Source organism: Sus scrofa, chromosome 6 (genome assembly GCF_000003025.6).
Source record: "Sus scrofa isolate TJ Tabasco breed Duroc chromosome 6, Sscrofa11.1, whole genome shotgun sequence".
Taxonomy (NCBI): Eukaryota; Metazoa; Chordata; class Mammalia; order Artiodactyla; family Suidae; genus Sus; species Sus scrofa.
This window is the reverse complement of record NC_010448.4, coordinates 84,479,694-84,507,226: the sequence shown is the minus strand read 5'-3', so window position 1 is coordinate 84,507,226 and position 27,533 is coordinate 84,479,694. Positions and strand designations below refer to the sequence as shown.

At 40.4% G+C, this 27,533-nt stretch overlaps 1 protein-coding gene across 5 annotated transcripts in view; it reads right to left on the bottom strand.

The window, feature by feature from the left end:
- The window catches only part of WDTC1 (WD and tetratricopeptide repeats 1), a 69,538-nt gene that overhangs the window by 29,843 nt on the left and 12,162 nt on the right, over positions 1–27,533 (bottom strand). For 4 of the 5 annotated variants that reach the window (XR_002344394.1, XR_002344393.1, XM_005656068.3 and 1 more), the window contains 2 exons: positions 21,982–22,129; positions 20,070–20,153 (listed from right to left, as the gene is read on the bottom strand). Coding sequence is in view for 3 of the 5 variants with exons in the window: in XM_005656068.3 (XP_005656125.1) it covers positions 20,070–20,153; positions 21,982–22,029 (132 nt within the window). In the remaining 2 variants the exon portion in view is untranslated. 5 annotated transcript variants of the gene reach the window in all.

The following is a 27,533-nucleotide window of genomic DNA, read 5'->3' as shown; positions in this document are numbered from 1 at the left end:
GCCTCCTTTGTCATGGATTAATTTACCATAGGTGTGTGGATTTATTTCTGGGCTTTCTATGTTGTTCCACTGATCTATATTTATGTTTTTGTGTCAATACCATACTGTTTGGTTTTTTTTTTTTGGTCTTTTAGGGTTGCACCTGTGGCATATGGAGGTTCCTAGGTTAGGGGTCAAATCAGAGCTGCAACTGCCAGCTTACACCACAGCCACAGCAATGTGGGATCTGAGCCGTGTTTGCGACCTATACCACAGGTCATGGCAATGCTGTATCCTTAACCCAGTGAGCGAGGCCAGGGATGGAATTTTCATCTTCTTGGATACTAGTCAGATTTGTTTCCACTGAGCCACGATGGGAACTCTAGTACCATACTGTTTTTTTTTTTTTTTTTTTTTTTTTTGTCTTTTGTCTCTCTTTTTGTTGTTGTTGTTGCTATTTCCTGGGCCGCTCCCGCGGCATATGGAGGTTCCCAGGCTAGGGGTTGAATCGGAGCTGTAGCCACCGGCCTACACCAGAGCCACAGCAATGCGGGATCCGAGCCGTGTCTGCAACCTACACCACAGCTCATGGCAACGCCGGATCGTTAACCCACTGAGCAAGGGCAGGGACCGAACCCGCAACCTCATGGTTCCTAGTCGGATTCGTTAACCACTGGGCCACGATGGGAACTCCCCATACTGTTTTGATAACAGAAGCTCTGTGGTATAGTCTGAAGTCAGGAAGCCTAATTCTTCCAGCTCTGTTTTTCTTTCTCAAGATTGTTTTGGCTATTTGGGGTCTTTTGTGTTTCCATGTAAATCAAAATTTTGTGTTTCCATATAAATTAAATTTTTTTCTGTGAAAAATGCTATTGGTAATTTAATAGGGATTGCACTGAATCTGTAGACTGCCTTGGGTAATATAGTCATTTGGATGATACTGATTCTTCCAATCCAGAAAATGGTACTTTCCGTTTGTTTGTGTTATCTTCGATTTCCTTCATCAGTGTTTTATAGTTTTCAGAGTATAGGTCTTTGCCTCTTCAGATAGATTTATTCCTAGGTATTTTATTCTCTTTGATGTGACTGTAAATGGGATTATTTCCCTAATTTCTTTTACTAAGTGAAGTAGGTCAGAGAAAAACACATATCATGAGATCACTAATATGTGGAATTTAATAAAAAAATAATACAAAAGAACTTATAAAACAGAAATAGTCTCAAAGACTTAGAAACCAACCTTATGGCTACCAATGGGGAAATGTTGGGGGTAGAGATAAATAGGAGGTTGGGATTAACAATACACAGTACTACACATAAAACAGATAAGTAACAAAGACCTATGGCATAGCACACAGAAATCTACTCAATATTCTGTAATAACCTGTATGGGAAAAGAATCTGAAAAAGAATGGATATATGTGTTTTACAGAAGTGATTCAATTTGCTGTACACCTGAAACTAACACAACATTGTAAGTCAACTACACTCCAATAAAATTAAAAAAAAATCCCACATGGATCAAAGATCTAAAACTATTAAACTCTTAGCAAAAAAACCAGGTATAAATCTTTGTGATCCTATTTTAGGCAACAGTTTCTTACATATGACAAAAAAGCATAACTGAAAAAAGAAAAAATAATTTGGGCTTCATTAAAATTAAAAATTGTGGGAGTTCCCATCGTGGAGCAGTGGTTAATGAATCTGACTAGGAACCATGAGGTTGCGGGTTCGATCCCTGCCCTTGCTCAGTGGGTTAAGGATCTGGCGTTGCCATGAGCTGTGGTGTAGGTTGTAGACACAGCTCGGATCCCGAGTTGCTGTGGCTCTGGCGCAGGCCAGCGGCTACAGCTCCGATTTGACCCCTAGCCTGGGAACCTCCATATGCCGCAGATACGGCCCTAGAAACGACAAAATAAATAAATAAATAATAAAAATAAATAAAAATTGTGTGTCAAAGGAACTATTAAGAAAATGAAAAAACCCACAGAATGGGAGAAAAAAACTTTAAGTCATGTATCTGATAAGGATCTATTATCCAGGATATATAAAGAACTCTTATTTATAACTCAACAATAAAAAGATAACTCAGTTAGGAATTCCCATCCTAGCTCAGTGGAAACAAATCTGCCTAGTATCCATGAGGACTCAGGTTCAATCCCTGGCCTCGTTCAGTGGGTTAAGGATCCGGTGTTGCACTGAGCTGTGGTGTAGGTTGCAGACGTAGCTCGGATCCTGTGTTGCTGTGGCCGTGGTGTAGGCCAGCAGCTGTAGCTCCGATTGGACCCTTAGCCTGGGAACCTCCATATGCCACAGGTGCAGCCCTAAAAAGACAAAAAAATAAAATAAAAATAAACTGGAACCTTCATACATTTCTAGTGGGGATGTAAAATGGTGGTGCAACTTTGAAAAATGGTTTGGCAGTTCCTCAAAAAATTAAACCCAGAGTTGCCGTATTACACAGAAATTCCACTCTTAGGTATACAGCTAAGAGAACTGAAAATATATGTTCATACAAAAACTTGTACATAAATGTTCACAGCAATGTTATTCATAATAGCCAAACTGTAGAAACAACCAAAATGTCCACCAAGTGATGACTACATAAACAAAATGTGGTATATCCATATAATGGATTATTATTTGGCCATAAAAAGGAATGAAGTATGATTCATGATACATTATACATGAATCTTGAATCATCATGCTAAGTGAAAGAAATCAGATACAAAAAGCTACAAATTGTACTATGCCATTTATATGAAGTATCCAGAATATGAAAATCCATAGAGACAGAAAATAGATTAGTGTTTGCCACGGGTGGAGCCAAGGTATGGGATGGGGAGTAATTGATAATATGGGTAAAAGGTTTCTATTCTGGAGTGATGAATATGTCTGGAATTAGGTGATGGTGATAGTTGCACAACTCTGAATATGTTAAAAAAAAAACCAACAACAAAAAAACATTGCATCATACACTTACATAAAATAAAAAATAAAAAAACCATGTCAAAAAATAAGTAGTAGGCTGGATTTGGCCTGCAGGTCATGATTTGTTGACCCCTGATCTAAAGGACAGTCCTTGAAATCTCTCATAAAATCAGGTCTCTTCATCTTTTTCTCTGAGGGGACTATTTACTTGTTATCCAATTTACTGTAAACTGGTATTGTAAAAAACCTTGACAAGTCTTTGTTCGAATCAGGATACACTATGAAACTGTTGTGGTCTATTATGCCAAATACATTCAAAGAGAAAACCAATCTAGTTTGGTATGACTTGTTTCCAGTGAATTTATATTCAAATTATACAAGAAACAAAACTAAAAATAGGGAGTTCCCGTCGTGGCACAGTGGTTAACGAATCCGACTAGGAACCATGAGGTTGCGGGTTCGGTCCCTGCCCTTGCTCAGTGGGTTAACGATCCGGCGTTGCCGTGAGCTGTGGTGTAGGTTGCAGACGTGGCTCAGATCCCTGTGCTGCTGTGGCTGTGGCATAGGCCGGTGGCTACAGCTCTGATTAGACCCCTAGCCTGGGAACCTCCCCCATATGCCGAGGGAGCAGCCCAAGAAATGGCAAAAAGCCAAAAAAAAAAAAAAAAAAAAAAAAAAAAAACCACCAACCAAAAAAACCCTAAAATAAAAAGCAATCAAGTCAGATTGTGATGGTTAGATATATAATGTTTGTAATTTGTTTAAGGACAATATTAAGAAAACTAATAAAGGAAGAGAATAAATCCTCCAAGCTAAGAACTGTTTGTTAAGCCCTTTAACTTTCTTTCTTTCTTTCTTTTTTTTTTGCTTTTTAGGGCTGCACCTGTGGTATATGGAAGTTCCTAGGCTAGGGGTTGAGTCAGAGCTACAGCTGAGGCCTACACCACAGCCACAGCAACACTAGATCCTGTGTCTTTGACCTAAACCTCAGTTCACAGGATCGCCAGATCCTTCCTCCACTGAGCAAGGCCATTGATTGAACTTGCATCATCATGGAAACTATCTGGGTTTGTTTCCACTGAGCCACAATGGGAACTCCTTGTTAAGTCCTTTAAAAAAAAAAAGTGGACACGTGCTTGATGTAGAAAGAATATGAACTCTGAAGCCAGACAAGCCTGATAGAAATCTTATTAATCTTATTTCTACCACTTATGTGATCTTGGAAACACTGTTTTACTCTCCTTATTCGTAAGGTTACTTTTCTGTCCCTCTCAGTCAGTGTTCATGCCTAACACGGTGACAAGAAAGCCCACAAGTGAAAGAAACAGAATGGATCAAAGTGTGCTAAGAACTTTAAGGTGGACTTGAAAGATCCTGGTGATGCTGAAAGCAAATACCCTCTGCCCCAAAGCGAGGACTGCGGGCCGCAAATGGAAATCCCAGGATATTTGGCTCCTGTCTGGTTATGACAATAAAACTCACTGAGACAAGATGAGCTAGTGTATGTCACTAAAGGAGAATGTGGAACGCTCAGCAAAGAAGTCCAAGGAATATGAAGAAGTGATTTAGTCTATATACCAGAACATCTTAGAATTTGCCCTAATTAGCATTAAACCGAAATCCTCTCATCTCAACCTCCCTTCTGGCTCTCTTACTCAGATGCTGTCACTACAATAATTCTTCGTATTTTCTTAATGAACACTTTTAACTTTCTATTTTGAAACAATTTCAAACATACAAAAAGGTGAAAGAATAGTACAAAAACACCCATATATAGCTTTCCCCTGATTCATTGCTAACACTGCCACATTTGCTTTCTTTCTCTCCTCCTCCTTCCTTCTCTCTCTCTCCCCTGAACCATTTAGGAATAACCTGCAGACTTCAGGACCCTTTACATACTTATTTCAGTGTGTATTTCAAAGAATGAGGTCATTCTATTATTTAACCAGAGAATATTTAACAAAATCAGTAAACTTGACATTTATATAGTACTATTATTCAACATACAGTATATATTCACATTTCACTATCTGTCCTAATATTATTCTTTTGATTTTGATTTCTCAATATCCAACCCAGGATCACATATTGCATTCAGTTGTCACTTTCTTTTTGGTCTCCTTTAATCTGGAACAGTTCCTCAGCCTTTTTTTTTTTTTTTTTTAAACATTGACACTTCTAAAGAAAAATGCCTCTTGATTTGGATATGTCTGATTATTTCCTTGTGATTAGTTTTAGGTCATACATTTTGTCAGAAGAGGGAGTTCCCACTGTGGCTCAGCAGAAACAAATAGACTAGCATTTACAAGGACACAGGTTCAATCCCTGGCCTCGCTCAGTGGGTTAAGGATCCGGTGTTGCTGTGGCTGTGGTGTAGGCTGGCAGCTACAGCTCTGATTTGACCCCTAGTCTGGGAACCTCCATACACAGAGGGTGCCACCCCAAAAAAATAAAAACAAACAAAAGAAATACTACCTAAGTGATCTTGTGTCCTCAATGCACACTATCAAGGGGCATCTGATGTTATGGTGGTATCTACCAGGTTTCTCTAATCTAATATTACTATTTCCCCCTTTGCTATCTGTGAGGAATACTTTTACATTGTGCAGATATCCTGTCCTCCACCAAACTTCCACCCAACAGTTTCAACCACTCATTGATTATTCTTGTCTGAATCAATTACTAGTGTGATGTGGTATGACGGTTATAAAATGGTGATTTTTCCAACTTTATCATATCTTCATTTTTTTTCTTTTCTTTGTTTTTGTTTTTTTTAGGACCACACCCACACCATATGGAGGTTCCCAGGCTAGGTAGGGGTGGAATCAGAGCTACAGCTGCTGGCTTACGCCACAGCCACAGCAACATCAGATCCTTAACCCACTGAGCGAGGCCAGGGATCAAACCCACAATCTCATGGTTCCTAGTCGGACTGTTCCCGCTACACCATGGCAGGAACTCCCCATATCTTCATTTAGTGGTTGCTAACCTACTAGAATAAAGTGGTTTTTTTTCCCCCTCTCTCTCTCCCCCCTCCTTCTTTCTCTTCCTTTCTCTCTTACCAATGCAAACTCAGGTATTTTTTTTATTCAGTGGGATTTATTTATTTATTTAATCTTCTTACAGCTGCACCTGTGGCATATGGAAGTTTCTGGGCTAGGGGTCAAATCAGAGCTGCAGCTGCCAGCCTACACTACAGCCACAGCAACATGGGATCCGAGCTGCATCTGTGACCTATGCCGCAGCTTTCACCAACACCAGATCCTCAACCCATTGAGCAAGGCCAGGGATCAAACCCACATTCTCACTGACTTTATGTTGGGTTCTTAACCTGCTGAGCCACAGTGGGAACTCCTATTCAGTGGGTTTTAATTGTTACTGTCATTATTCATCCTGATGCTCAAATTGCCACACATTTGGCCAGTAGCATGCCCTGAGAGTTGGCTTCTATATCCTTATGATATGTCCCCGTCATTTTTTTTTTTTTTTTTTTTTTTTTTTTTTGTCTTTTGAGGGCCATACTCGCGGCATATGGAGATTCCCAGGCTCCCAGGCTAGGGGTCTAATCGGAGCTGTAGCTGCCAGCCTACACCACAGCCACAGCAACGCCAGATCCTTAACCCACTGAGCGAGGCCAAGGATCGAACCAGCAACCTCATGGTTCCTAGCTGGATTTGTTTCCGCTGCGCCACAATGGGAACTCCCCTATCGTTTTTAATTCTTTACTTTCTGTTGATTTTCTGCCATAAGATGCTGTAAGCTCATTGTGTATACTCAGACATACTCATTGTGTATGTCTCAGACCTAGGTCAATTATTCCTCCAAGACCTCTGGTTCCTTTTAGTGAGGAATGGTATTTGGAAAATAGTAACACATAGTTATTGAGGGAGCACCGCTTCTGGACCATTTCAGAAGACAGAGTTGGAAATAACATATATATTTATATTAAAAAATACTGGAGTTCCCATTGTGGCGCAGTGGAAACGAATCCAACTAGGAACCATGAGGTTGCGGGTTCCATCCCTGGCCTTGCTCCGTGGGCTGGGGATCCGGCATTGCCGTGAGCTGTGGTGTAGGTCGCAGACATGGCTTGGATCCCGAGTTGCTGTGGCTCTGGCGGAGGCTGGTGGCTACAGCTCCGATTAGACCCTAGCCTGGGAACCTTCATATGCCACGGGCACAGCCCTAAAAAGACAAAAATAAACCAAAAAACAAAAAAACCACACCAAACATATTTTAAAACCATGAGTTTATACTGATACTGATTCCGGTCTAGTACCTCAGAGTTCTTCTTTGCCTTTCCCTATTCCATATTTGAATTTCCCTTCTCACTGTGTGAAAATAACATTGATATATCATATCAATATTGTAAATATATTTATTATATATTAACATTGATATTTTATCCCAACAACACTGATATATTTACTCATTTGATCAATTCTACAATACACATAAAATAGTTAACAGAATTGCTACAATACCACTACAAATGACAAATCTACTAACTAGAACTCAATCAAGATTTCTTTAGTGTATTTGTCCTTAGAATATACAGTGAGTACCATGTTCACAAATTACTTGAGTTAGGAGTTCTCTTTGTAGCTCAGAGGTTAACGAACCCAACTAGGATCCATGAGGATGCGGGTTCGATCACTGACCTCGCTCAGTGGGTTAAGGATCTGGCATTTCCATGAGCTGTGGTGTAGGTCACAGACACAGCTTAGATCTTGTGTTGCTGTGGCTGTGGCTCCGATTCGACCCCCCTAGCGTGGGAACCTCCCTATGCAGAGGGTGTGGCCCTAAAAAAAAAGAAAGAAAATTTACTTGAAATTACCCCTTCCCAACTTTGCTGACTTAATTTTACCTCAATGTGGTTATAAAAGTAAAAACTCTACAAAAAGATTCAGAAGAGCTATTCCCTTTTCTCTACCCCTCCACCCTATGCTTTCTATCCCCTAAAGGTTTATTCTCTTCATTAGTTTCTGCTTATCCATTCTATGCTTAATTTGCAAAAACATGTAGGTACATATATAAATTCCAATTATCCCTCCTTTGGCAATATTATATTAAAATAGCCCTTAAATATATGGATATTCGATTTCATTCATACGAGAAATGTAACTTAAAAGGATATTGAGATACCATTTTTCATCTATCAGAATGGTAAAAAATTCAAAATCTTAACCACACGGTCTGTTGGTGAGTTGTGGAGAAACAGGCACTGTCATGCATCACTACCAGGAAGGCAAAAGGGTGCAACTTCTCAGAGGGAAATTTGGCAATATCTAACAAAACTGCATTTACCCTTTGGTCAGCACTTTCACTTCTAGGCTTTTACCCTGAAGATTCATCTCCAGCAATAAAAAAAAAAATATGCCCAAGGTTATTCATTATGATATTATAATTATAAACTATTAGAAACAACACTAAGAGCCCATACATGGGGAAATTCATTGAATAAATCTTGGTTTATCTATACACTAGAGTATTATGCAGCTGTGAAAAAAAACACTATGAACTGATCTGAGTGATTTCCAAGATATATTAATAAGTATAAAGAGAGCATACGGGAGTTCCCGTCGTGGCGCAGTGGTAACGAATCGGACTAGGAACCATGAGGTTGCGGGTTCGATCCCTGCCCTTGCTCAGTGGGTTAACGATCTGGTGTTGCCGTGAGCTGTGGTGTAGGTCGCAGACGCAGCTCGGATCCTGCATTGCTGTGGCTCTGGCGTAGGCCGGCAGCTACAGCTCCAATTCCACCCCTAGCCTGGGAACCTCCATATGCCGCAGGAGTGGCCCAAGAAATACCAAAAAGACAAAAAAAAAAGAGAGAGAGAGAGAGAGAGAGAGAGCGAGAGAGAGAGAGAGAGAGAGAGAGAGAGAGAGAGAGAGCGAGCATACGGCATTCCTCTGTGACTTCTCATCCTTAGCAAGTCCTCCAAGTCTGGTCAGTCACTCTGTTCTCTCCTTACATGCTCTCTACCTCATCCCCCTAGGAATCCATGATTCATTACTACAGTGGTTCTCTTATACAATATTTACCTGACAAAACCCCAAGACCTGATGTTCTTCTAGCTTTCCTACATCTTCACCTTTCCCTTTCCCTACTGATTCTTTCCCCTTGGGATTAAACATACTCAAATTTCTCTAAAAAGTCCTCCCTTGATGCCAAATCTACATCTAGCCCAGGCCTTTCATTTCTCTTCCCCTTCACAGCCATACTGAAAGGATAGTCTCTACTTGATATTTTTACCTCCTCACTTCCCAATAATTCCTCAACCCACTTCCAGCTATACCACAAAAATGACCTTTGCCAAGGTGGTCACCACTGTGGCTTCCTTGCCCTAAATTAATGGGCACTTCTCAGTCCTTACTTTACTTGGTCCCTGGCAGTATACGATAGTGCTGACCACTCCTTCCTCAATGAAATCCTACTCTGGGTTCTGTGACATCCCCTTTCTGTTTTCCTTCCTGCTCCTCTGGTTGCTCTTTTCTGATAGTATTTGCATACTCTTTGTCCAACTGGCCCTTATATTGGTTTTCGTTATGGCTCTATCCTAGGCTTTCTTCCTACTCTATACACACTTCTCAAAGACAATCACAGCTCGTTATCATTGTCCCAATCTAATGCTGCTCACTGCTCCCAAATCAACATCTCCAATGTGTACCTCAGCTCAGACCAAGTATTCAAACTACCTATCTCAAAAGCACTAGATAACACATGGGCTGTAGCTCCTGAACATTCATAACCAAGCTCATCATCTTTTCCCTCAAACTGAGTCCTTTTTCCACTGCTCCCTCACTCAGTGAATTTACCCGCCAACCAGAAACTTAACTTTCATCCTTGACTCCTCTCTTTTCCTAACTTTTCACATTCAGTCATTCTATTAATCCTACCTCCTTAATGTCTTTAAAATTCTCTGACTTCTCATCATCCAAATTATCATTACCTAGGAGCTCCCAACGTGGCGCAGCAGAAATGAATCTGACTAGGAACCATGAGGTTGAGGGTTTGATCCCTGGCCTCACTCAGTGGGTTAAGGATCTGGTGTTGCTTTGAGCTGTGGTGTAGGTCGCAGACATGGCTCAGATCCTGCATTGCTGCAGCTCTGATGTAGGCCAGCAGCTACAGTTCCAATTGGACCCCCTAGCCTGGGAACCTCCATACACCATGGGGTGCGGCCCTAAAAAAAAAAAAAAAAAAAAAAAAAAAAATTCATTATCTAGGTTCAGGTAACCTACCATCTCCTCTTCTTGAATCACTGCCACTAGCTCTTAAGTGGTCTGGCTGTTCCCAGTTTAAACCTGCAATCTTCGTTTTGAAGCCAAGATTAATTAAAAAAAAAATAAACCAACTTAAGTCTGATCATATTGCTCCATGGTAAAGATCACTGAGGGGCTCTCCACTGCCCTTAGGACAAAATGGACAGTCTTCAACATAGCTTACAGCATCCTTCATAGGAACATCCCACCTGCACTCACCTCATCAACCTCACCCCGTATCCTGTGACTGTCTTCCACTTGTGTTCTGTGACCATCGGTTCTCTTGAACTGAGTACTTTCTACTCTCTCATGCATCATTCATACGCTGTTCCTCTAATCTAGAGCTTTTTCTCTCCCTGTCTCCTCCAAATCCAGCTAGCTCCTCACACCCACCTTTCAGGTATCAGCTTAGACTACGCTTCTCTTAGAAAGCCAAGGTGGGATCTCTCCAGCCCATCATGTTTCACTCATTTGTGAAATTTCTCAGAATAATGATGGACACATGGGGGAGAAGTTGGGGATGAGGAGAAAAATGTTTATTGAATATTATGTTTAAGAGTGAAGAAGTGTGATAGCTAAGAGTATAAATTGGTACAAACTCCATGAACGGCAATTCTGTTAATATTTATCAAAAATAAGATACATATACCCTTCCGATTTACTAATTCCATTTTGTAGACATTTACTCTAAAGAAATACACCCACAGGTGTCAAATGGTATTGCAGGGAATAACACTGTACGCGAAAAATTGGAAGTAATCTACACATCCATCAACAGGAACAATTTAAATTATGGTACATTCACCCAAATGAATACACTAAAGCCATGAAAGAACTGAATATCAGAAATAGCTTTATGTACTGAAATGATAAAATCATGAAAGTATATTTTAAAATTCAAAAGTAAGGTACAAACCAATAAATATGTTAGGCTAACGTTTGTGAGAAAAGGTGAGAATTTTATGCATAAAATTTCTCTGAATTTGATCTACAGAAAAAAAATTTTTCTCTGGAAGGATACTGAAACTGAATACATTAGTTTATTATTCCGGGGAAATGAATTTAGTGGCTGGGAAAAAGAATGGAAAGGAGGACTTCCTGTTGCGGGTTAGTGCATTAAGAATCCAACTAGTATCCATGAGGACGCAGGTTCGATCCCTGGCCTTGCTCAGTATGTTAAGGATCCCGTGTTGCCGTGAGCTGTGGTGTAGATCACAGATGTGGCTTGGATCTGGCGTTGCCATGGCTGTGGCATAGGCCGGCAGCTACAGCTCTGACTTGACCCTTAGCCTTAGAACTTTAATGTGCCTTGGGTGCAGCCATAAAAAGCAAAAAACAAACAAACAAAACCAAACAAGCCAATCAAAGCAACAGCCTTTAGTAAGCCTCTACTAAAAGTTCAACACTACCTCTTAAGAGTTCTCTTTGTTTCTTTTTGCATTTTTCAAAAGTATACAAAGAAGTTAATTAGGAAATCTAGGAAAAAAATTCCCCCAGATAATAAAGAGGAAAACATTATAATCAAAACCCACAAATGGACAGGAGCATTTTACTGTTGGTTTTACCTCTTTTATCCCACCCTCACCCTTATTAAACCACCTCTCCTTAAATCATTGCAGTTGTTAACTGAAATGGCGCCCATGTGTGACAATGAGTGGGAAATAAAACAAAGGAAGAAAATGAATATAAAGCATTTTAAAAAGTTGCCATCAAACCAGCATATCAGAAAACTTCAAGAGCTTTCTTTTTTTTTTTTTTTTTGCCATTTCTTGGGCTGCTTCCGCGGCATATGGAGGTTCCCAGGCTAGGGATCTAATCAGAGCTGTAGCTGCCAGCCTACACCACAACTCACAGCAACACGGGATCCTTAACCCACTGAGCAAGGGCAGGAATCGAACCCGCAACCTCATGGTTCCTAGTCGGATTTGTTAACCTCTGAGCCACGAAGGGAACTCCAAGAGCTTTCTATAAATAACAACAGCAGCTAATATTTCAGTGTTACATACCATGTGTTTTACAGTATACTGAGTACTGCGCTAAGTACTTTACATAAATTAAATTATTTATTCCTCCTCTTAAACCTAAGAGACAAATAGGATATGCGTATTATTTTACAGAAGAGGAAATGGGACCTAAAAGTTAATGGACTTTTCCAAGGTCATATGGCTTATAATGGCATTTTTATTACTATGGGGGGATGTAAAAAAGGTATCCTCTCCAACCTCAAACTAGGAAAGAGGGAAATAAGTACAGCTGATTTTCCCTCCTCCTTGGCGTCCATGACACCAGGTTCTCCTAACTCTATGCTATTCTTCACGTCTCCTCTGGGTAGAGAAAGAGAAGAAACAGTTATAATCTCTAAATGCTGAAACACCTTGGTTCTTGGTCTTAGGCCCTCTTTGCTCTCTTCCTACTGTCTTCCCCCATGATATTATCCAGTCATCCAGTTTCATGGCTCTATACACCACTGGTTCTCAAACTTTTTAGTCTCAGGACTCCTTTACACTATTAAAAATTACTGAAGATACCAGAGTTTTTTTTTTTTTTAATGTGGGTTATCTACCAATATTTACCATATTAGAAATTAAAACAGAAATATTAACTTCATTTATAACTAATTATAATTTTATGAAATGAAATTTTATGAATTTCATTTTAAAACAACAAAATTATAACACATTTTTAACACATTTTAAAGAAAAAGCAACTATATTTTCTAAAACGAACTTTTCTTTTTTTTCTTTAATCTTTTCTTAATTTATTTTACAGCCATACCCACAGTATATGGAAGTTCCCAGGCTAAGGATGCTATGCTGCAGTTGTGGCAACACTAGATCCTTTTTAACCCATTGTGCCAGCCTGGGGATTGAATCCTCACCTCCACAGTGACCTGAGCCACTGTGGCTGGATTCTTAACCCACTGTGTCACTTGGAGTTCTTGGACAGGAACTCTAAGACAAAAGAATTATTAAGAGTGGCACAGCTTTACATTTTTGCAAAACTCTTTTTTTTTTTTTTTTTTTTTGGTCTTTTCTAGGGCCACTTCCCACGGCATATGGAGGTTCCCAGGCTAGGGGTCGAATCAGAGCTGTAGCCACCATTTATACTAGAGCCACAGCAACTCAGGACCTGAGCTGCATCTGCTGCTCACAGCAACACCGGATCCTTAACCCACTAAGCAAGACCAGGGATTGAACCCGCAACCTCATAGTTCCTAGTCAGATTCCTTAACCACTGCACCACGATGGGAACTCTGCAAAACTCTTTTTAATGTCTGGCAGAGTGGAAGACAATGGGGTCCTTATATCTACTTTTGTATTCAATTTGTTGCAATATGTTACTTTGGTTGAAGTACATAAAGAAAATCTAGAATAATAAAGATAAGTAGTTGGAATAAGGAGGAGCATTTTAATAGTCTTTTTAGATAATTGCAGGTATCCTTCTTTGATACTACACCAAAACTGGACAAATAATAGTTTCTTAATGTTACAATGTGTAATCTAAAACCACATAAATGAGGGTGGTGGCGCGTGGTACGATGAAGGAAGAGGTGGGGTCGATTGGTGGGGGGGGGGGGGGGGGGGGGGGGGGGGTGGGGGGGGGGCTACAGTCGATGGACTATAAAAAAAAAAAAAAAAAAAAAAAAAAAAAAAAAAAAAAAAAAAAAAAAAAAAAAAAAAAAAAAAAAAAAAAAAAAAAAAAACCACATAAATGAGCTGGTGGTGCCCTGCTACATTAAAACGTATTGGTCTATTTTGCATCATGACTGGGTCTTTTATATATGTACGACTATTTTGAAAACAGTGACCCACTGAATTTGAAGATCTTTGATGATGATTATTATTTTTCGTCTTTTTGTGTGTGTATTTTTTAGGGCCATACCTGTGGCATATGGAGGTTCCCAGGCTAGGGGTGGAAATGGAGCTAAAGCCACCAACCTACGCCACAGCCACAGCAATGTGGGATCTGAGCCACGTCCGCGACTTAACAGCACAGCTCACAGCAACACCAGATCCTTAATCCACTGAGCAAGGCCAGGGATCGAACCCACATCCTCATGGATGCTAGTCGGGTTTGTTAACCACTGAGCCATGATGGGAACTCCCTTCAATTATTAACATTTATTATACAATATGGTTGGCATCTGTTAATATCACCATAGATGTCATCAAAAAGTCTTTTAAGAAGTATTGAGAAGCTATCAAGCTCATGATGGCAGATACAAGTTTTCTTATATTCTTTTGTTTGTTTGGTTTAAACCTCAGATTTTATCCTTGGCAAAAAATAGTGTCAGTTGTTCTTGACATTTTACTTCATTTATTTTAAAGAAAACATCTGCCAAATACCAGGTTTGAATAAACACAGTTTTTGTCTGCTAGTCATTCTTTCAGAGCATTCCATGAAAAAGAAAAAAAAAAAAAAAAAAAAGACCAGTTGAGCTTACAACTCAAACAATTGTACAAGTGCTTTTCCTTACGAAAACTGTCATAGGAATTCCTGTTGCGGCTCGGCGGTAACAAATCTAAATCCTGAGGGTGCAGGTTCGATCCTGATGGCCTTGCTCAGTGGATTAAGGATCTGGCATTGTGATGAACTGTGGTGCAGGTCACAGACATGGCTCAGATCTGGTGTTGCTGTGGCTGTGGTGTAGGCCAGCTGCTACAGCTCCAATTAGATCCCTAGCCTAGGAACTTCCCTATGCCACAGGTGGGCCCTACAAAGCAAAAAAAGAACAAGAAAAACAAAAACCATCATAGTTTAGTATGCAGTAGTATTTTATAGGTTCTTTCCACCCCATAATATAGAATACTGAAGAGATGTGTACTTAAGGGTTGCAATTCAAGATTAGTAACTTATAGGAATTCCCGTTGTGGCTCAGCAGTTAACAAAAAAAAAACCCGACTAGCATCCATGAGGACGCGGGTTCGATCCCTGGCCTCGCTCAGTGGGTTAAGGATCTGGCGTTGCAGGGAGCTGTGGTGTAGACTACAGACACAGCTAGGATCCCGAGTTGCTGTGGCTCTGGCGTAGGCTGGCAGCTACAGCTCTGATTGGACCCCTAGCCTGGGAACCTCCATATGCCGTGGGTGCGGCCCTAAAGAGTCAAAAAACTTTTATTGCTTTACATCAAGGCCATTTAAAGTAAGACTGTCTTTTTTCACTGCAAGTTCAGGGGATGGGTAATTCAATTAATTTGATATTACTTGCCTTGATTCATTCTAAAGTATAGTTTTAGCACTTTTTTTTGGTAAATTTTTTGTCTGTTGTCTTTTTAGGCCTGCACCCACGGAATATGGAGGTTGCCAGGCTAGGGGTCCAATTGGAGCTGTTGCTGCCAGCCTAAAGCCAGAGCCACAGCAATGCAGGATCTGAGCCATGTCTGCGATCTACACCACAGCTCACAGCAATGCCAGATCCTCAACCCACTGAGCAAGGGCAAGGATAGAACCCGCAACCTCATTGTTCCTATTGGATTCGTTTCCACTGCACCACGACGGGAACTCCTTTTTTTGTAAATTTTTTTTTGTAAATTTTTAAAGGAATTAATTTTTGTGTTTTTTTTTTGTTTTTTTTGCAAATAATCTTTTAGAATTACAAAAATAGTTTTGACTTCATGGATTCATTTGAAAGGTCATGGGGATCCCCAGGAGTCTGCAGACCACACCTTGAAAACTGCTACTATTAGACTATTACAATGACTTCCCAGTTTTTATCCCAGTCTATGTTCTTTTGGTTCCAGACCCACTGAACTCTGTAACAATGATAAAAATGTCTTTGCACTTATCAAAGGCCAAGTCCTCTGCCTAAATTCTGAATCTTATCCCCTCCAGTCTTCCCTAGGACTTTGATCCTTTAGTTGTCCTGTCCTAATCCTGTATTCTTTTTTTTTTTTTTTTTTCTGTCTTTTTGCCATTTCTTGGGCCGCTCCTGCGGCATATGGAGGTTCCCAGGCTAGGAGTCTAATTGGAGCTGTAGCCACCAGCCTATGCCACAGCCACAGCAACGCAGGATCCGAGCCACGCCTGCAACCTACACCACAGCTCACAGCAACGCCAGATCCTTAACCCACTGAGCAAGGGCAGGGACCGAACCCGCTACCTCATGGTTCCTACTCGGATTCGTTAACCACTGCGCCACGATGGGAACTCCCTAATCCTGTATTCTAATCCTTTTCTCTCTCATTAACATAGACACAAACTCTAGTATCTCTTCTCATTCTTATCTCTCCTTTGATCCCATAGGCTCCTCCAGCTACTGCCCCATTTCTCTGCTTCCTTTTGCAAACGAAGTCTTTAAAGAATTGTCTTCATAACTCAATAAAGTTGGAAAACAAAAACAAAGTGACTTTGAAGGGTGGAAGTGAAGGGAATAAAAAAGATGTCATTCTTCCTCCAATCTGCTGAAATGACTTCCCATTGGTTAAAGCCAACAAGATAGCAGAGGACGGCAGGACTACTGACATGTCTGTAGAAGTCAGCTGCCCAGGTAGTGAGCTGAAGAAAGAAAGGTGAAGCACAGATGTGGAAGGGCAAGAGAAGACATCTTTTCTAGTTTATTTACCCTATTTACTGCTTATATCCTATCTTTCCTTTCATCTAGGGGAAAAGTTTATAACAACTAACTAAATAATTTTCATCACTCTCTCTAAAAAAAAATAAATAAAAAATAGAGTTGTCTACTTGCTGTTGCCATTTCTTTACCTCCAATTCACTCCTCAACCCCTTCGATCTAGTATCTATTCTCACCACTCAAAAAAAACTGCTCTGATACAACTACAGATGTGATAAATTCATTTGAGTAATAAAAAAAAGTAAAAAACAAACAAACAAACAAAAAAAAACCCACTCTGGTCAAGACCATCATCATTATTTTGTCCTCACTTATTCAACCTCTCAGAAGCACTGAGTAGAACCGACCACTCCTTTCTTGAAATATTCTCATTACACTCTCCTCTCTCTACTCTCTGATTCCTTGCTACTTCACTGATTCTTTCATGGGTTAACTTTTTTATCTCTTTGGCTTTTATTAATCAATGTCGGAAAGCTACAGTACCTCCAGAGCTAGGTCTTGGACCCCATTCTCTAAAGCTCCATGGATGTCTGAAGTCTTCAGATTTTTCCCTATAGTCCAGACCTCTCCCCCCATTAGTACCATCAACTGCCTACCTGACATATCCATAAAGCTATCCAACAGGCTTCTAAACTTAATATGTCCAACCCCCGATTCTCTCATGAACCTATTTTTCTCCTAATTGTCTTTCAATCCACTTTCATTTTTCTAATCTCACAAGTGGCAAAGTGGGATTTAAGCTAGATCTTTGTTTTAACCTCTAAGCCCGTGGGAATTCCTTCATATTATGCACTGCTACTATACAGGTCCTAACCAAGGTGGCCTTTAGCCAAGTGCAAATTCAAACAGTTCATTCACTTTAACATATTTTTGCATTTGAGTGCCAAACTTTTGGAAACAATAGATAGAATCCTGTTTTGTGTTCTTAGAAGTTTCTAAATCATTGTGGACAAAGTTATCAAACCAGGAAGAGATAGTAGAGAAAATATGGGTTGTGCGGAGGTAAGGTTAAAAGGAGAAGCCCTGCCAGCTAACATTAACTTGCTACTCGGCATCTACCAGACCTGGATGGTGAATTTCTCAACCTCGGCTTTTTTGGCATTTGGCTCTCAGTAATTCTTTACTGTATTGTGCTTGTAGGGTGTTTAGCAGCATCCCTACCCTTCCAGTGGTACCCTTCTAGTTTTCACAGCCAAAATTGTTTCTGGCCATTGCCAAATGTCCCCTTGGAGGTAAAACCTCCTATGCCCCACCCCCAGCTGCACTAAAGGGATGTGCTTTGGGTTATGTTCCAAAGGGAATATGTAAAGAAATTAAAAAAAAATAGAGTAAAGGGAAAATAATACAATTATTTTAAAAAATGTTTTTTAGAGGTATGGGAAATAATTAGGATATAAAACTGTAAAAGGGTTTAGCAAACTATAAATGGTATGAACCCCATTTTGTAGAAAAAAATTACATAACCATAAAAAAAAACCTGGGAGACTTAATATTTGTTATTTATTAAACTAGCTTACAGTGAACCAGGCACTGTATTAAGCACTTCATAAAATCATCTCATTTAATCATCACAACAATTCTCAGTTACTGCTCCAGTCTGCAGATCTGGAAACTGGAGGTAACTTGCCTAAGGCTATGTAGCTATAGAAAAGGTAGGTCTTGAAAGTAAAGTTATTCAGCTTCAATGCCCAGCTCTTAACTAGCATTCTGCTTCATAATGAACAAAAGCAATATAACAAACATTAACAATGTTTATCTCTGGATGGTAGAATTAAAAGTGATTTTGTTTTCTTCTATGTTTTTTCTCATTTTTCTGTCTATTCCATATTTTCTACTGTAATATTTATTAATTATTATTATTATTATTTTTGTTTTTTGTCTTTTTTGCCATTTCTTGGGCCGCTCCCACGGCATATGGAGATTCCCAGGCTAGGGGTTGAATCGGAGCTGTAACTGCCAGCCTACACCAGGGCCAGAGAAACGCGGGATCCAAGCCGTGTCTGTAACCTACACCACAGCTCACGGCAATGCCGGATCCTTAACCGACTGAGCAAGGCCAGGGATTGAACCTGCAACCTCATGGTTCCTAGTCGGATTCGTTAGCCACTGCGCCACGATGGGAACTTCTATTACTTCTTTAATCAGGAAAAAATTTTAAGTGAAACTTGTAGACTACTTGGTAACGTGGAGAAATAATTATTACAGAAAAGATAGACATACACTCAAAAAAAGAAAGAAAAAAGAAAAGATTCAAAATTCAGTGTAAAGTGTGACTACAACTATGTAAAAATATGCAAGAGATAAAGGAAGTATATAAAATACTAATAGTAATTATATTAGGGATGAGGGAATAAGAAGCAATTTTTATTTTCCTTTTCCATATAACTATTAACAGTTACATAATGGTAAAAGTTTATAATGAAAAAGAAAGCAATAATAATCATCTATAATTTCATTACCTTAAGAGAACATTGTTAGTATTTAATAAATTTCTTTCTAGTCTTTTTCTAAGATCAGCATAATCACTTACAAACATTAATGTGTTTGTAGGAACCAAAGAGAATTCTTATTCAGCCTGCAGATGACACTAAGTTGGATAGGACAGCTAAAAGGTGGATTTAAAAGATGATCTTGAGGAAGAAAAGAGAATGGAACTAACATTATGGAGTGTCTCTGTGTCACACACAATGAAAAAGCTGAATTGAAGGCCTGACAATCTATGGACTGGAGAGTACAACACTGGACAAGGTGCTGGTTTTTCTAAACCTTTTCTGGGGGGCCACACCCTTGCATGCATAAGTTCCCAGGTTGGGCATCGCACCCATGCCATGACTGTAAACAGTCACAGCAGTGACAATGGTGGGTTCTTAAGCCGATGAGCCTTGAGGGAACTCCTAAACCTTTGAAAAAAACAAACAAACAACTTTTTTCCTATCTACCTTCCCCAGCATTTCTTTGAAGTTAAAATGAGAAAGTGTACATGCCTGCAAGTGTGTATATGTGAAAACACCTTGTAAACTCTAAATTCCAGTACAAAGGTAAGAATCCCTGCTGTACAAGCCAACAGTAAAAACAGCAGTATGCAATTCAGTACCTGTTTTCTAAGTACAAAGGAAATAATATGGCTAAAACCCAATTTCTGTGTGACCATGTCAATCACTAATCTTGATTCTGATTTATCTGCCTAATAAAGGAGAGGTAACCTTCAGGTATGACTTGCAGAGAAAAACTGTTTATGCCTAGAACAGTGCCAAGAGGATTCTCTGCGGGTAGAGAATGGAGAGCCAGCCATCTACAACTCAGGTGCAAAGTGGATCTCTTACCTGCAGCTCTGCTTCTAGGCCCAGTCTCCTGATAAAGGGGTCAGTGACATGGTAGCGCCGCTCAAAGCTCAGGGCACCTCGCTCCTGGGGATAGAAACAAACTCATAGCTTCAATGATTCAATTCAACATGATTTACTACATGCCTGTTACACATACAGCACTGTGGTGGGCCCCACAGGAGCTAGAAAAGAGAAAATAAACTGGCCTGCAGGAGCTTACACTATACTTGAGCAGGGATTAGAGAGTAATAGAAGAGAGTATAATTATAAACACTAAGTTGTAATTGTTGGGTTATAAAAAATTTTTTTGAGGAGTTCCCATCGTGGCTCAGTGTTTAACGAATCTGACTAGGAACCATGAGGTAGCAGGTTCGGTCCCTGGCCTTGCTCAGTGGGTTAAGGATCCGGCATTGCCGTGAGCTGTGGTGTAGGTCGCAGACGCGGCTTGGATCCCGCGTTGCTGTGGCTCTGGCGTAGGCCAGTGGCTACAGCTCCGATTTAACCCCTACCCTGGGAACCTCCATATGCCGAGGGAGCAGCTCAAGAAAAAGGCAAAAAGCCAAAAAAAAATTTTTTTTTGAAACAACACATAGGGAATGTTTCCATATTTAGGTTAGAGAGGGTGGGCATCACCTTAAGGGCACATATTGTGGAGTTATACAAAAGAAATCAGTAACATGCATGTCCCTCCAACTCTATCATTCTGTGCCTCTAGGGATTGATCCTTGCCCCTGAGGGCCACCCAGCCTAATGAAATCTCTCTCTCTCTCTCACACACACACACACAAAACTCCACAGATGGACAAAGCTGCAAAAGGATTCAAGGATATAGGGGAAAATATATGAAACACAGACTAACATGCACCAGGAACATGGCTCATGTAGAAGCATGCACTCAAGCCCTCTGGATGGTGACTACAGCTTATGCTGCATGACACTTGATTTTTTTTTTTTTTCCTCTTTTTTGGCTGTGTCCGAGGCATGCAAATGTTCTCGGGATATAACCTGCCAGAGCAGCAACCCAAGCCACAGCAGTGATAAGGCTGGATCCTTAACCTGTTGAGCCATCAGGGAACTTCTGCATGCCGCTTAATTTTTAAAAGACCTTTGGCATGCAATGTTTATGAAATACTTTCTCAGGTTCTTTCGGATTTCATTCTCAAGGTCAGCCTGCAGGCACACAGACTTTATTATCATTTAACAACAGAAAACAAGGCCCGGGGAGGTAAAATGACTAAAGTCTTATAGGTAACACTTTATAAGGGCAGTGGTGAGATTAAGCTCCTGATCCCAGCTTGGGGTTTTTACTTCAGAGGTACATCCTGTCTTGGTCCAATCACTTCCATTAAACCCCTGTGTTCCTCTACTGAGAGTTTCCCTGAGAAAGCCTGGGCTACCTCCTAACTGAACTTGATTGCCCAGTCATCCATTCATCTCACAGTACGGGAGTGTTTCCTATGTATAAACTGCAGAGAAGAGGTGCAGACTTTGGTACCAGAGACCCTCAAAGAAGAGAAGAGTCTAAGATAAACTGGGATTAAGAGTCTCCCAGCTTCTATTATATGTACAACTGAGCAGCCAGAGCAACATGAAGAAGCTCTATTGACTCCTGCTGTCCCCGACTCCCCACCTCAACACAGATGAGTGTGCACATACTCCCCTCCCTCACCAGACTCCATCAATCTCAGCAGCCCAGGTAAAAGTGCTTGGACAGAGGAGTCTCCATGAGTTCCATGTTCTTGGATAAAAGACTGGAGTCAAGAGACCTGGATTCTAGTCCTGGGTTTGCCAATAATTAGTTATGTGATTTCAGGCAAGTCATCAACTTTAGTCCTTGGTTTCTTTGGCGATAAAACAAATCTGTGAGGGAAAAAGGACTTTATGCTCTGGTTTGAAGGTTTAGGTTGCTTACCTTGATCTGCCTACGGATGAGGTCTCTAGTTATGTTGACTTTTGCCATCTTCTTTTAATGGATTCAACACAAGGAAGCTATAGAAGGATCTTCAGGACCCTTGAGCATCCCAGCCAAGCCCAGGTCCACAAGACTCGCATTTAATTACCTGGGGGAAAAAAATCATCAAACGTTGGGTGATGGAATAAGGTGGCTTCAGAGCTCTGATTTCACCCCTAAAACAGCTCACCAGCCTACCCAATAAACTGACTATTGCCTATAATTTATGACATGGTGGCCTGGCCATGCTCCACAATAAAGAAGAAATTCTGAAGTGTGAAGGGGTTGGGGAGAAACAATGATTCACAGCCACAGGAAGCACTGGAACAAACGCTGAAGGAGCCATGTGTGCTTCTCCAGAAAATGAGTGTGTATGTGCATGTGTGAAGGAAGACGGAAACACATCCTGAAAGTAAGAATAAGGCATACACAAGAAAGACGTCAAGTTTCACTTGCTCAGTATGTATCTGTGGCAACCAGTCTGAAACTTCTAATTATGTTTCAAAATCCTTGACCTTCGGCTTGGCTTTCCCCAAAACCAAACAGTATCACAGACAGAACATTTAACCCTCTAACAGATTCACAGAATCAAAGAGCAGGCAGGAAATGTCCAACATAAAGAAATCCCTCTTTGGAGTTCCCGTCGTGGCTCAGTGGTTAACGAATCTGAATGGTTGCAGGTTTGATCCCTGGCCTTGCTCAGTGGGTTAAGGATCTGGCGTTGCTGTGAGCTGTCGTATAGGTCACAGATGCAGCTCGGATCCTGAGTTGCTGTGGCTCTGGCATAGGCTGGTGGCTATAGCGCCGATTCAACCCCTAGCCTGGGAACCTCCATATGCCACAGGAACGGCCCAAGAAATGGCAGAAAGACAAAAAAAAAAAAAAAAAAAAAAAAAAAAAAAAAAGAAAAAAAAAAAAGAAAGAAAGAAAGAAATCCCTCTTTAATACCCTGAACAGTAGGCTTTCAGACTCAGAAGCTCTTGAAGCAACCTATACCTTTGTTATACAACTTTGATGGGAAGACAGACCAAGTCATTTCATTTCTGATAATTTACCATAAGAAAGCACAAAATATGAGCAATAAAAAAGTTCCATATTGGAGTTCCTATCATGGTGCAGGGGTTAACGAATCCGACTAGGAACCATGAGGTTGCGGGTTCGATCCCTGGCCTTGCTCAATGGGCTAAGGATCCGGCGTTGCTGTGAGCTGTGGTGTAGGTTGCAGACGTGGTTCGGATCCCCCATTGCTGTGGCTCTGGTGTAGGCCAGTGGCTACAGCTCTGATTCGACTCCTAGCCTGGGAACCTCCATGTGCCACGGGAGCGGCCCGAAAAATGGCGAAAAGACATTAAAAAAAAAAAAAAAAAGTTCCACATTAAAGCATATTCATCACAGATTTTATAAAAGAAAAAAAATTAAAACCACCCAAGTTTCCAATGATAGATGGAGGAATGGATAAATAATGTATAGCTATATGATATCCTGCAATATTAGAAATGCTACTTATACAGGAAAAATGCTTATATCACATCAAATATTTATATAATAACATGATACTTTTGCAACAAACACTATTATAACAGCTATGTTTTAAAAAGGAAATATAAAAAATAACAATTCCTATCTTTGGATAATAAATAGCTTGACTGTTTTTCTTTTTCCTTCGGCCACATCCACAGCATGTAAAAGTTCTGGCCTGGGATTGAACCCTTGTCATAGCGGTAACCAGAGCCACAGCAGTCACAATGCCAGATCATTAACCCACTAGGCCACCAGGGAACTCCTCAAATTTTTTCTATAAAAGCACACTAATTTTACAATCAGGAAAAAAAAAAAAAAACCTAGAGGAAAAAAAAAACCCATTAGGTTTTAAAAGAAAGTTCTGCCTCCTGTTACTTCCACCTTTTGGTCCTGGTTCCACCTCTGAAGCTACACAGGAGATCTAGTCTTTCTTCTTCATGATGGCCCTTTGTGCTGTGATGATGGTTTGTAGCACCCACCCGGCCTCTCTGCCAACACCCCCACAAGCCAGGAGGCCTCCCGGGGCCACTTCTGGAACTCCTGGCCTTGGGCTTCCCATAAATTCCCAGTACACCTTCCTGAAACAAACCTTCTCTATCTATGAGCAGACTCCTTCCTTTCCTTTGCTTTTAACCACAAAAAGAGACTCTATGAACACTATGCTATTGCAGATTTTTTTCTCTAGTGTTATGCATACAGTAGGACAATAAAAAGCTTGCTGCCCGATGAGATATTCCCATTCAGCCCAAGTTCTTTGTGGCTTATTCCTCCATAAACTATTTTGGGATTTTAAGCTCTGAAAGGGCAAAAACCTTCCCTTACAATGTGGAAGCCACACAGAATTGCACCTTAATGAGCATTACTAGGGATATAGAGAAGTCACTGGTACTATTTAGGATCACAAAACTTTTGAGCACCAAGAACATTCAAGGATGCCATCTGAGAACTATAATTTCAGGATGCCCTTTCCAGGGCCTCTGGCCAACAAATTAAAAACATGAATTTGAACAAACTGACATAAACTAAGTACTGGCCTACAACTGTGTTTATGGTTCTGATATGTGATATAACGTCAGGACCAAAACAATAACAGTAACTGCCCACACAATCACCAAGGATATGGGGTAAGGCTTATTATAACGGAAAGAACACCAAAGTCAGTGGGAATATCTAGTATAGAGTAAGACCAGTTATGTGGCCTTGGTCGAGTCTTTTAATCTCTCTAAATAGGCACCCATTCCTGTGACTCACAGGCACAGGAAGCACTGGAACAAACACTGAAGGGACCCTGCTGGCAGGAAGGGGTGTTTTCTTTGCCATCAAGGTCCAATCAGCTGGTGGTGGTGGTGTAAACTATATAAGTGGCAATAGTGACTTCATGGACTAGTTCTATGAATAACTCAGGCTATGGGCTCTGGTTGTTACCCAGTTTCCCTTGTTCCAGCCCATTTTTCAAACTTGGCTCTATGCCCTCCCTCTGTATTTTGTGAGTTTCCCTAATATCCTTTCAAGACTCAGCTATAGTTGGTTTCTGTTGCTTACAACTACAAATCCTGCCTGATACAGAGGGGCTCTCTGAGAAGATGGTATTTAAGCTGAAAAGTGAATGACCAGAAGTTACAAAGTACTAGGGGGATACACTTCTGAGGAGAGGGACAGTGCTAAGTGCTAAGACTGGTTCAAAAACTTGTATGGTAGATGCTATTCCTATCTTCTCTTTACAGATAAGGAAATAGTGTCATGGATATGAAACAATTTTCACAATGCAACAGCTAATATCCCTGCTCCAGCTCCAGGTTTCAAACCCAAAGCTTCATGCACACTCTTAAACACTATGTATATATGAATAAATTACTACAGTATGCAATTTCCTAGAGCAATGATCACTATAAGAATACCCCAAAGAGCTAACTAAATTGCTGCTACTCACTCATTAATTTTCTTAAAACATTTAACTGAGTTTTTACCAAGCACTGTGCTAGACATGGGGGAATAATGAAATGAAAAATACAGTGCCTATACCAGGAAAGCAAAGAATTAAAGGCAAGGGGCTTTAGCTAAGATTGGTATGTGGCTTGGAAATACTAAAAAGAATAAGAGTGTGTAAAAGCAGAGAAACCAGGCAAGCAAAAACCACTACAATTCAAGTAAATAGTAAAATGGAAACTGAGATTTAAAACAATATCAGACTGGCAGGCAGAGATTTAAAACACAAAATGTCAAATTTAACAAAACTACTGCTCAGTCAGTATTTGTGAACATCTCCGTTCCCATTCGGAGAAGAAATGATAGCACACTGGCAGATAGCTCATTCTGGAGCACAGCCCACCTTCCCCTCTCTTAAGGAAACAGAGATTCAGTGCCTTTCCACAAATTTTTAGAGGTAGACAAGAATACCTGGAAATAGTTCTAAGGTAGAGATTATTTAAAAGGCTCATTACCAGAGGAAAAAAAAAAAACTGGCTAGCATCAGAAGAGAAATAAATAACCTCAAATCTATATGGGGCAGCCCCAGAAACCTACGGAAATAAAAAAAAAATTTGCAGGGGGCAAAATTAGTTTTATACTTCAGTCCAAAGTCTCTCAAGTACAAATAATCAGATCAATAAATAAAAGTTACATGAATATGAGATCATGGTCAAATTTTTAAAGCATTATTTTAAGGGATGTTCTGAAATAATCAATTCCACAGAGTAAAGAACCAAAAGATATGAAATGATATGAATGAAAGATATGTAATTGACAAAAGGAAGTTTTTTGTTTTGTCTTTTGCCTTTTCTAGGGCTGCTCTCGCGGCATATAGAGGTTCCCAGGCAAGGGGTCTAATCAGAGCTATAGCCACCGGCCTAGCCACAGCCATAGCCACAGCAACTCAGGATCCAAGCCGCATCTGCGACCTACACCACAGCTCATGGCAATGCTGGATCCTTAACCCACTGAGCAAGGCCAGGGATCAAACCCACAACCTCATGGTTCCTAGTCGGATTCGTTAACCACTGAGCTACGACGGGAACTCCAACAAAAGGAAGTTTTATATACATATTATGTATTATATATATATATATATATATGTACACACACATACATACATACATATAATTAAACATTAAAAAAGACTACATCAAGGGGATTTCTATATCTGGTACAGTATGCAAATTACATAGCATCCAGTTCCACTGAAAGGCATAAAGATCAAAATAAGTGACCTCAGGAATCCATATGAGGGGAGTTCCTTTTTGCGCCTCAGTGGTTAATGAACCCGACTAGTATCCATGAGGATGCGGGTTTGATCCCTGGCTTTGCTCAGTGGCATTGCTGTGAGCTGTGGTGTAGGTCACAGATGTGGCTCGGATCCTACATTGCTGTGGCTGTGGTACAGGCCAGCAGCTACAGCTCCTATTCCCACCCATGGCCTGGGAACCTCCATATGTCGTGGGTGTGACCCTAAAAAGACAAAAAAAAAAAAAGAATCCATATGAATCCATAAATCCACACAATAAAAATTTCAATGCTTATTATGCCAGGCACTGTGCCAGACTTTGAAAATATAACAAAAAACAAGCCAAACAAAGACCCTTCTCTTCAAGAACACAGGATATAGTTGTCATTAATTGAATATCAATGGCACCAAGGCTACTGTAATTGGAGCTCCAGAGAGGGACTAAAAAAGGCTAATTTAACCAAATGACCAAAATGAATAGTTAGGACAATAAATTCAGAAGAAACAACATGGAATGTAAATTGAATCTTTTTTTTTCCTTTTTAGGGAGGCACCTGTGGCAAATGGAAGTTCTCAGGCTAGGGGCTGAACTGGAGCTGCAGCTGCCAGCCTACACTACAGCCACAGCAATGAAGGATCTGAGCCACATCTGCAACATATACCGAGGCTTGCAGCAATGCTGGATCCTTGACCTACTGATTGAGAGCAGGGATCAAACCTGCATCCTCATGGATACTAGTTGGGTTCAACAAGCCATGACAGGAACTCCCTA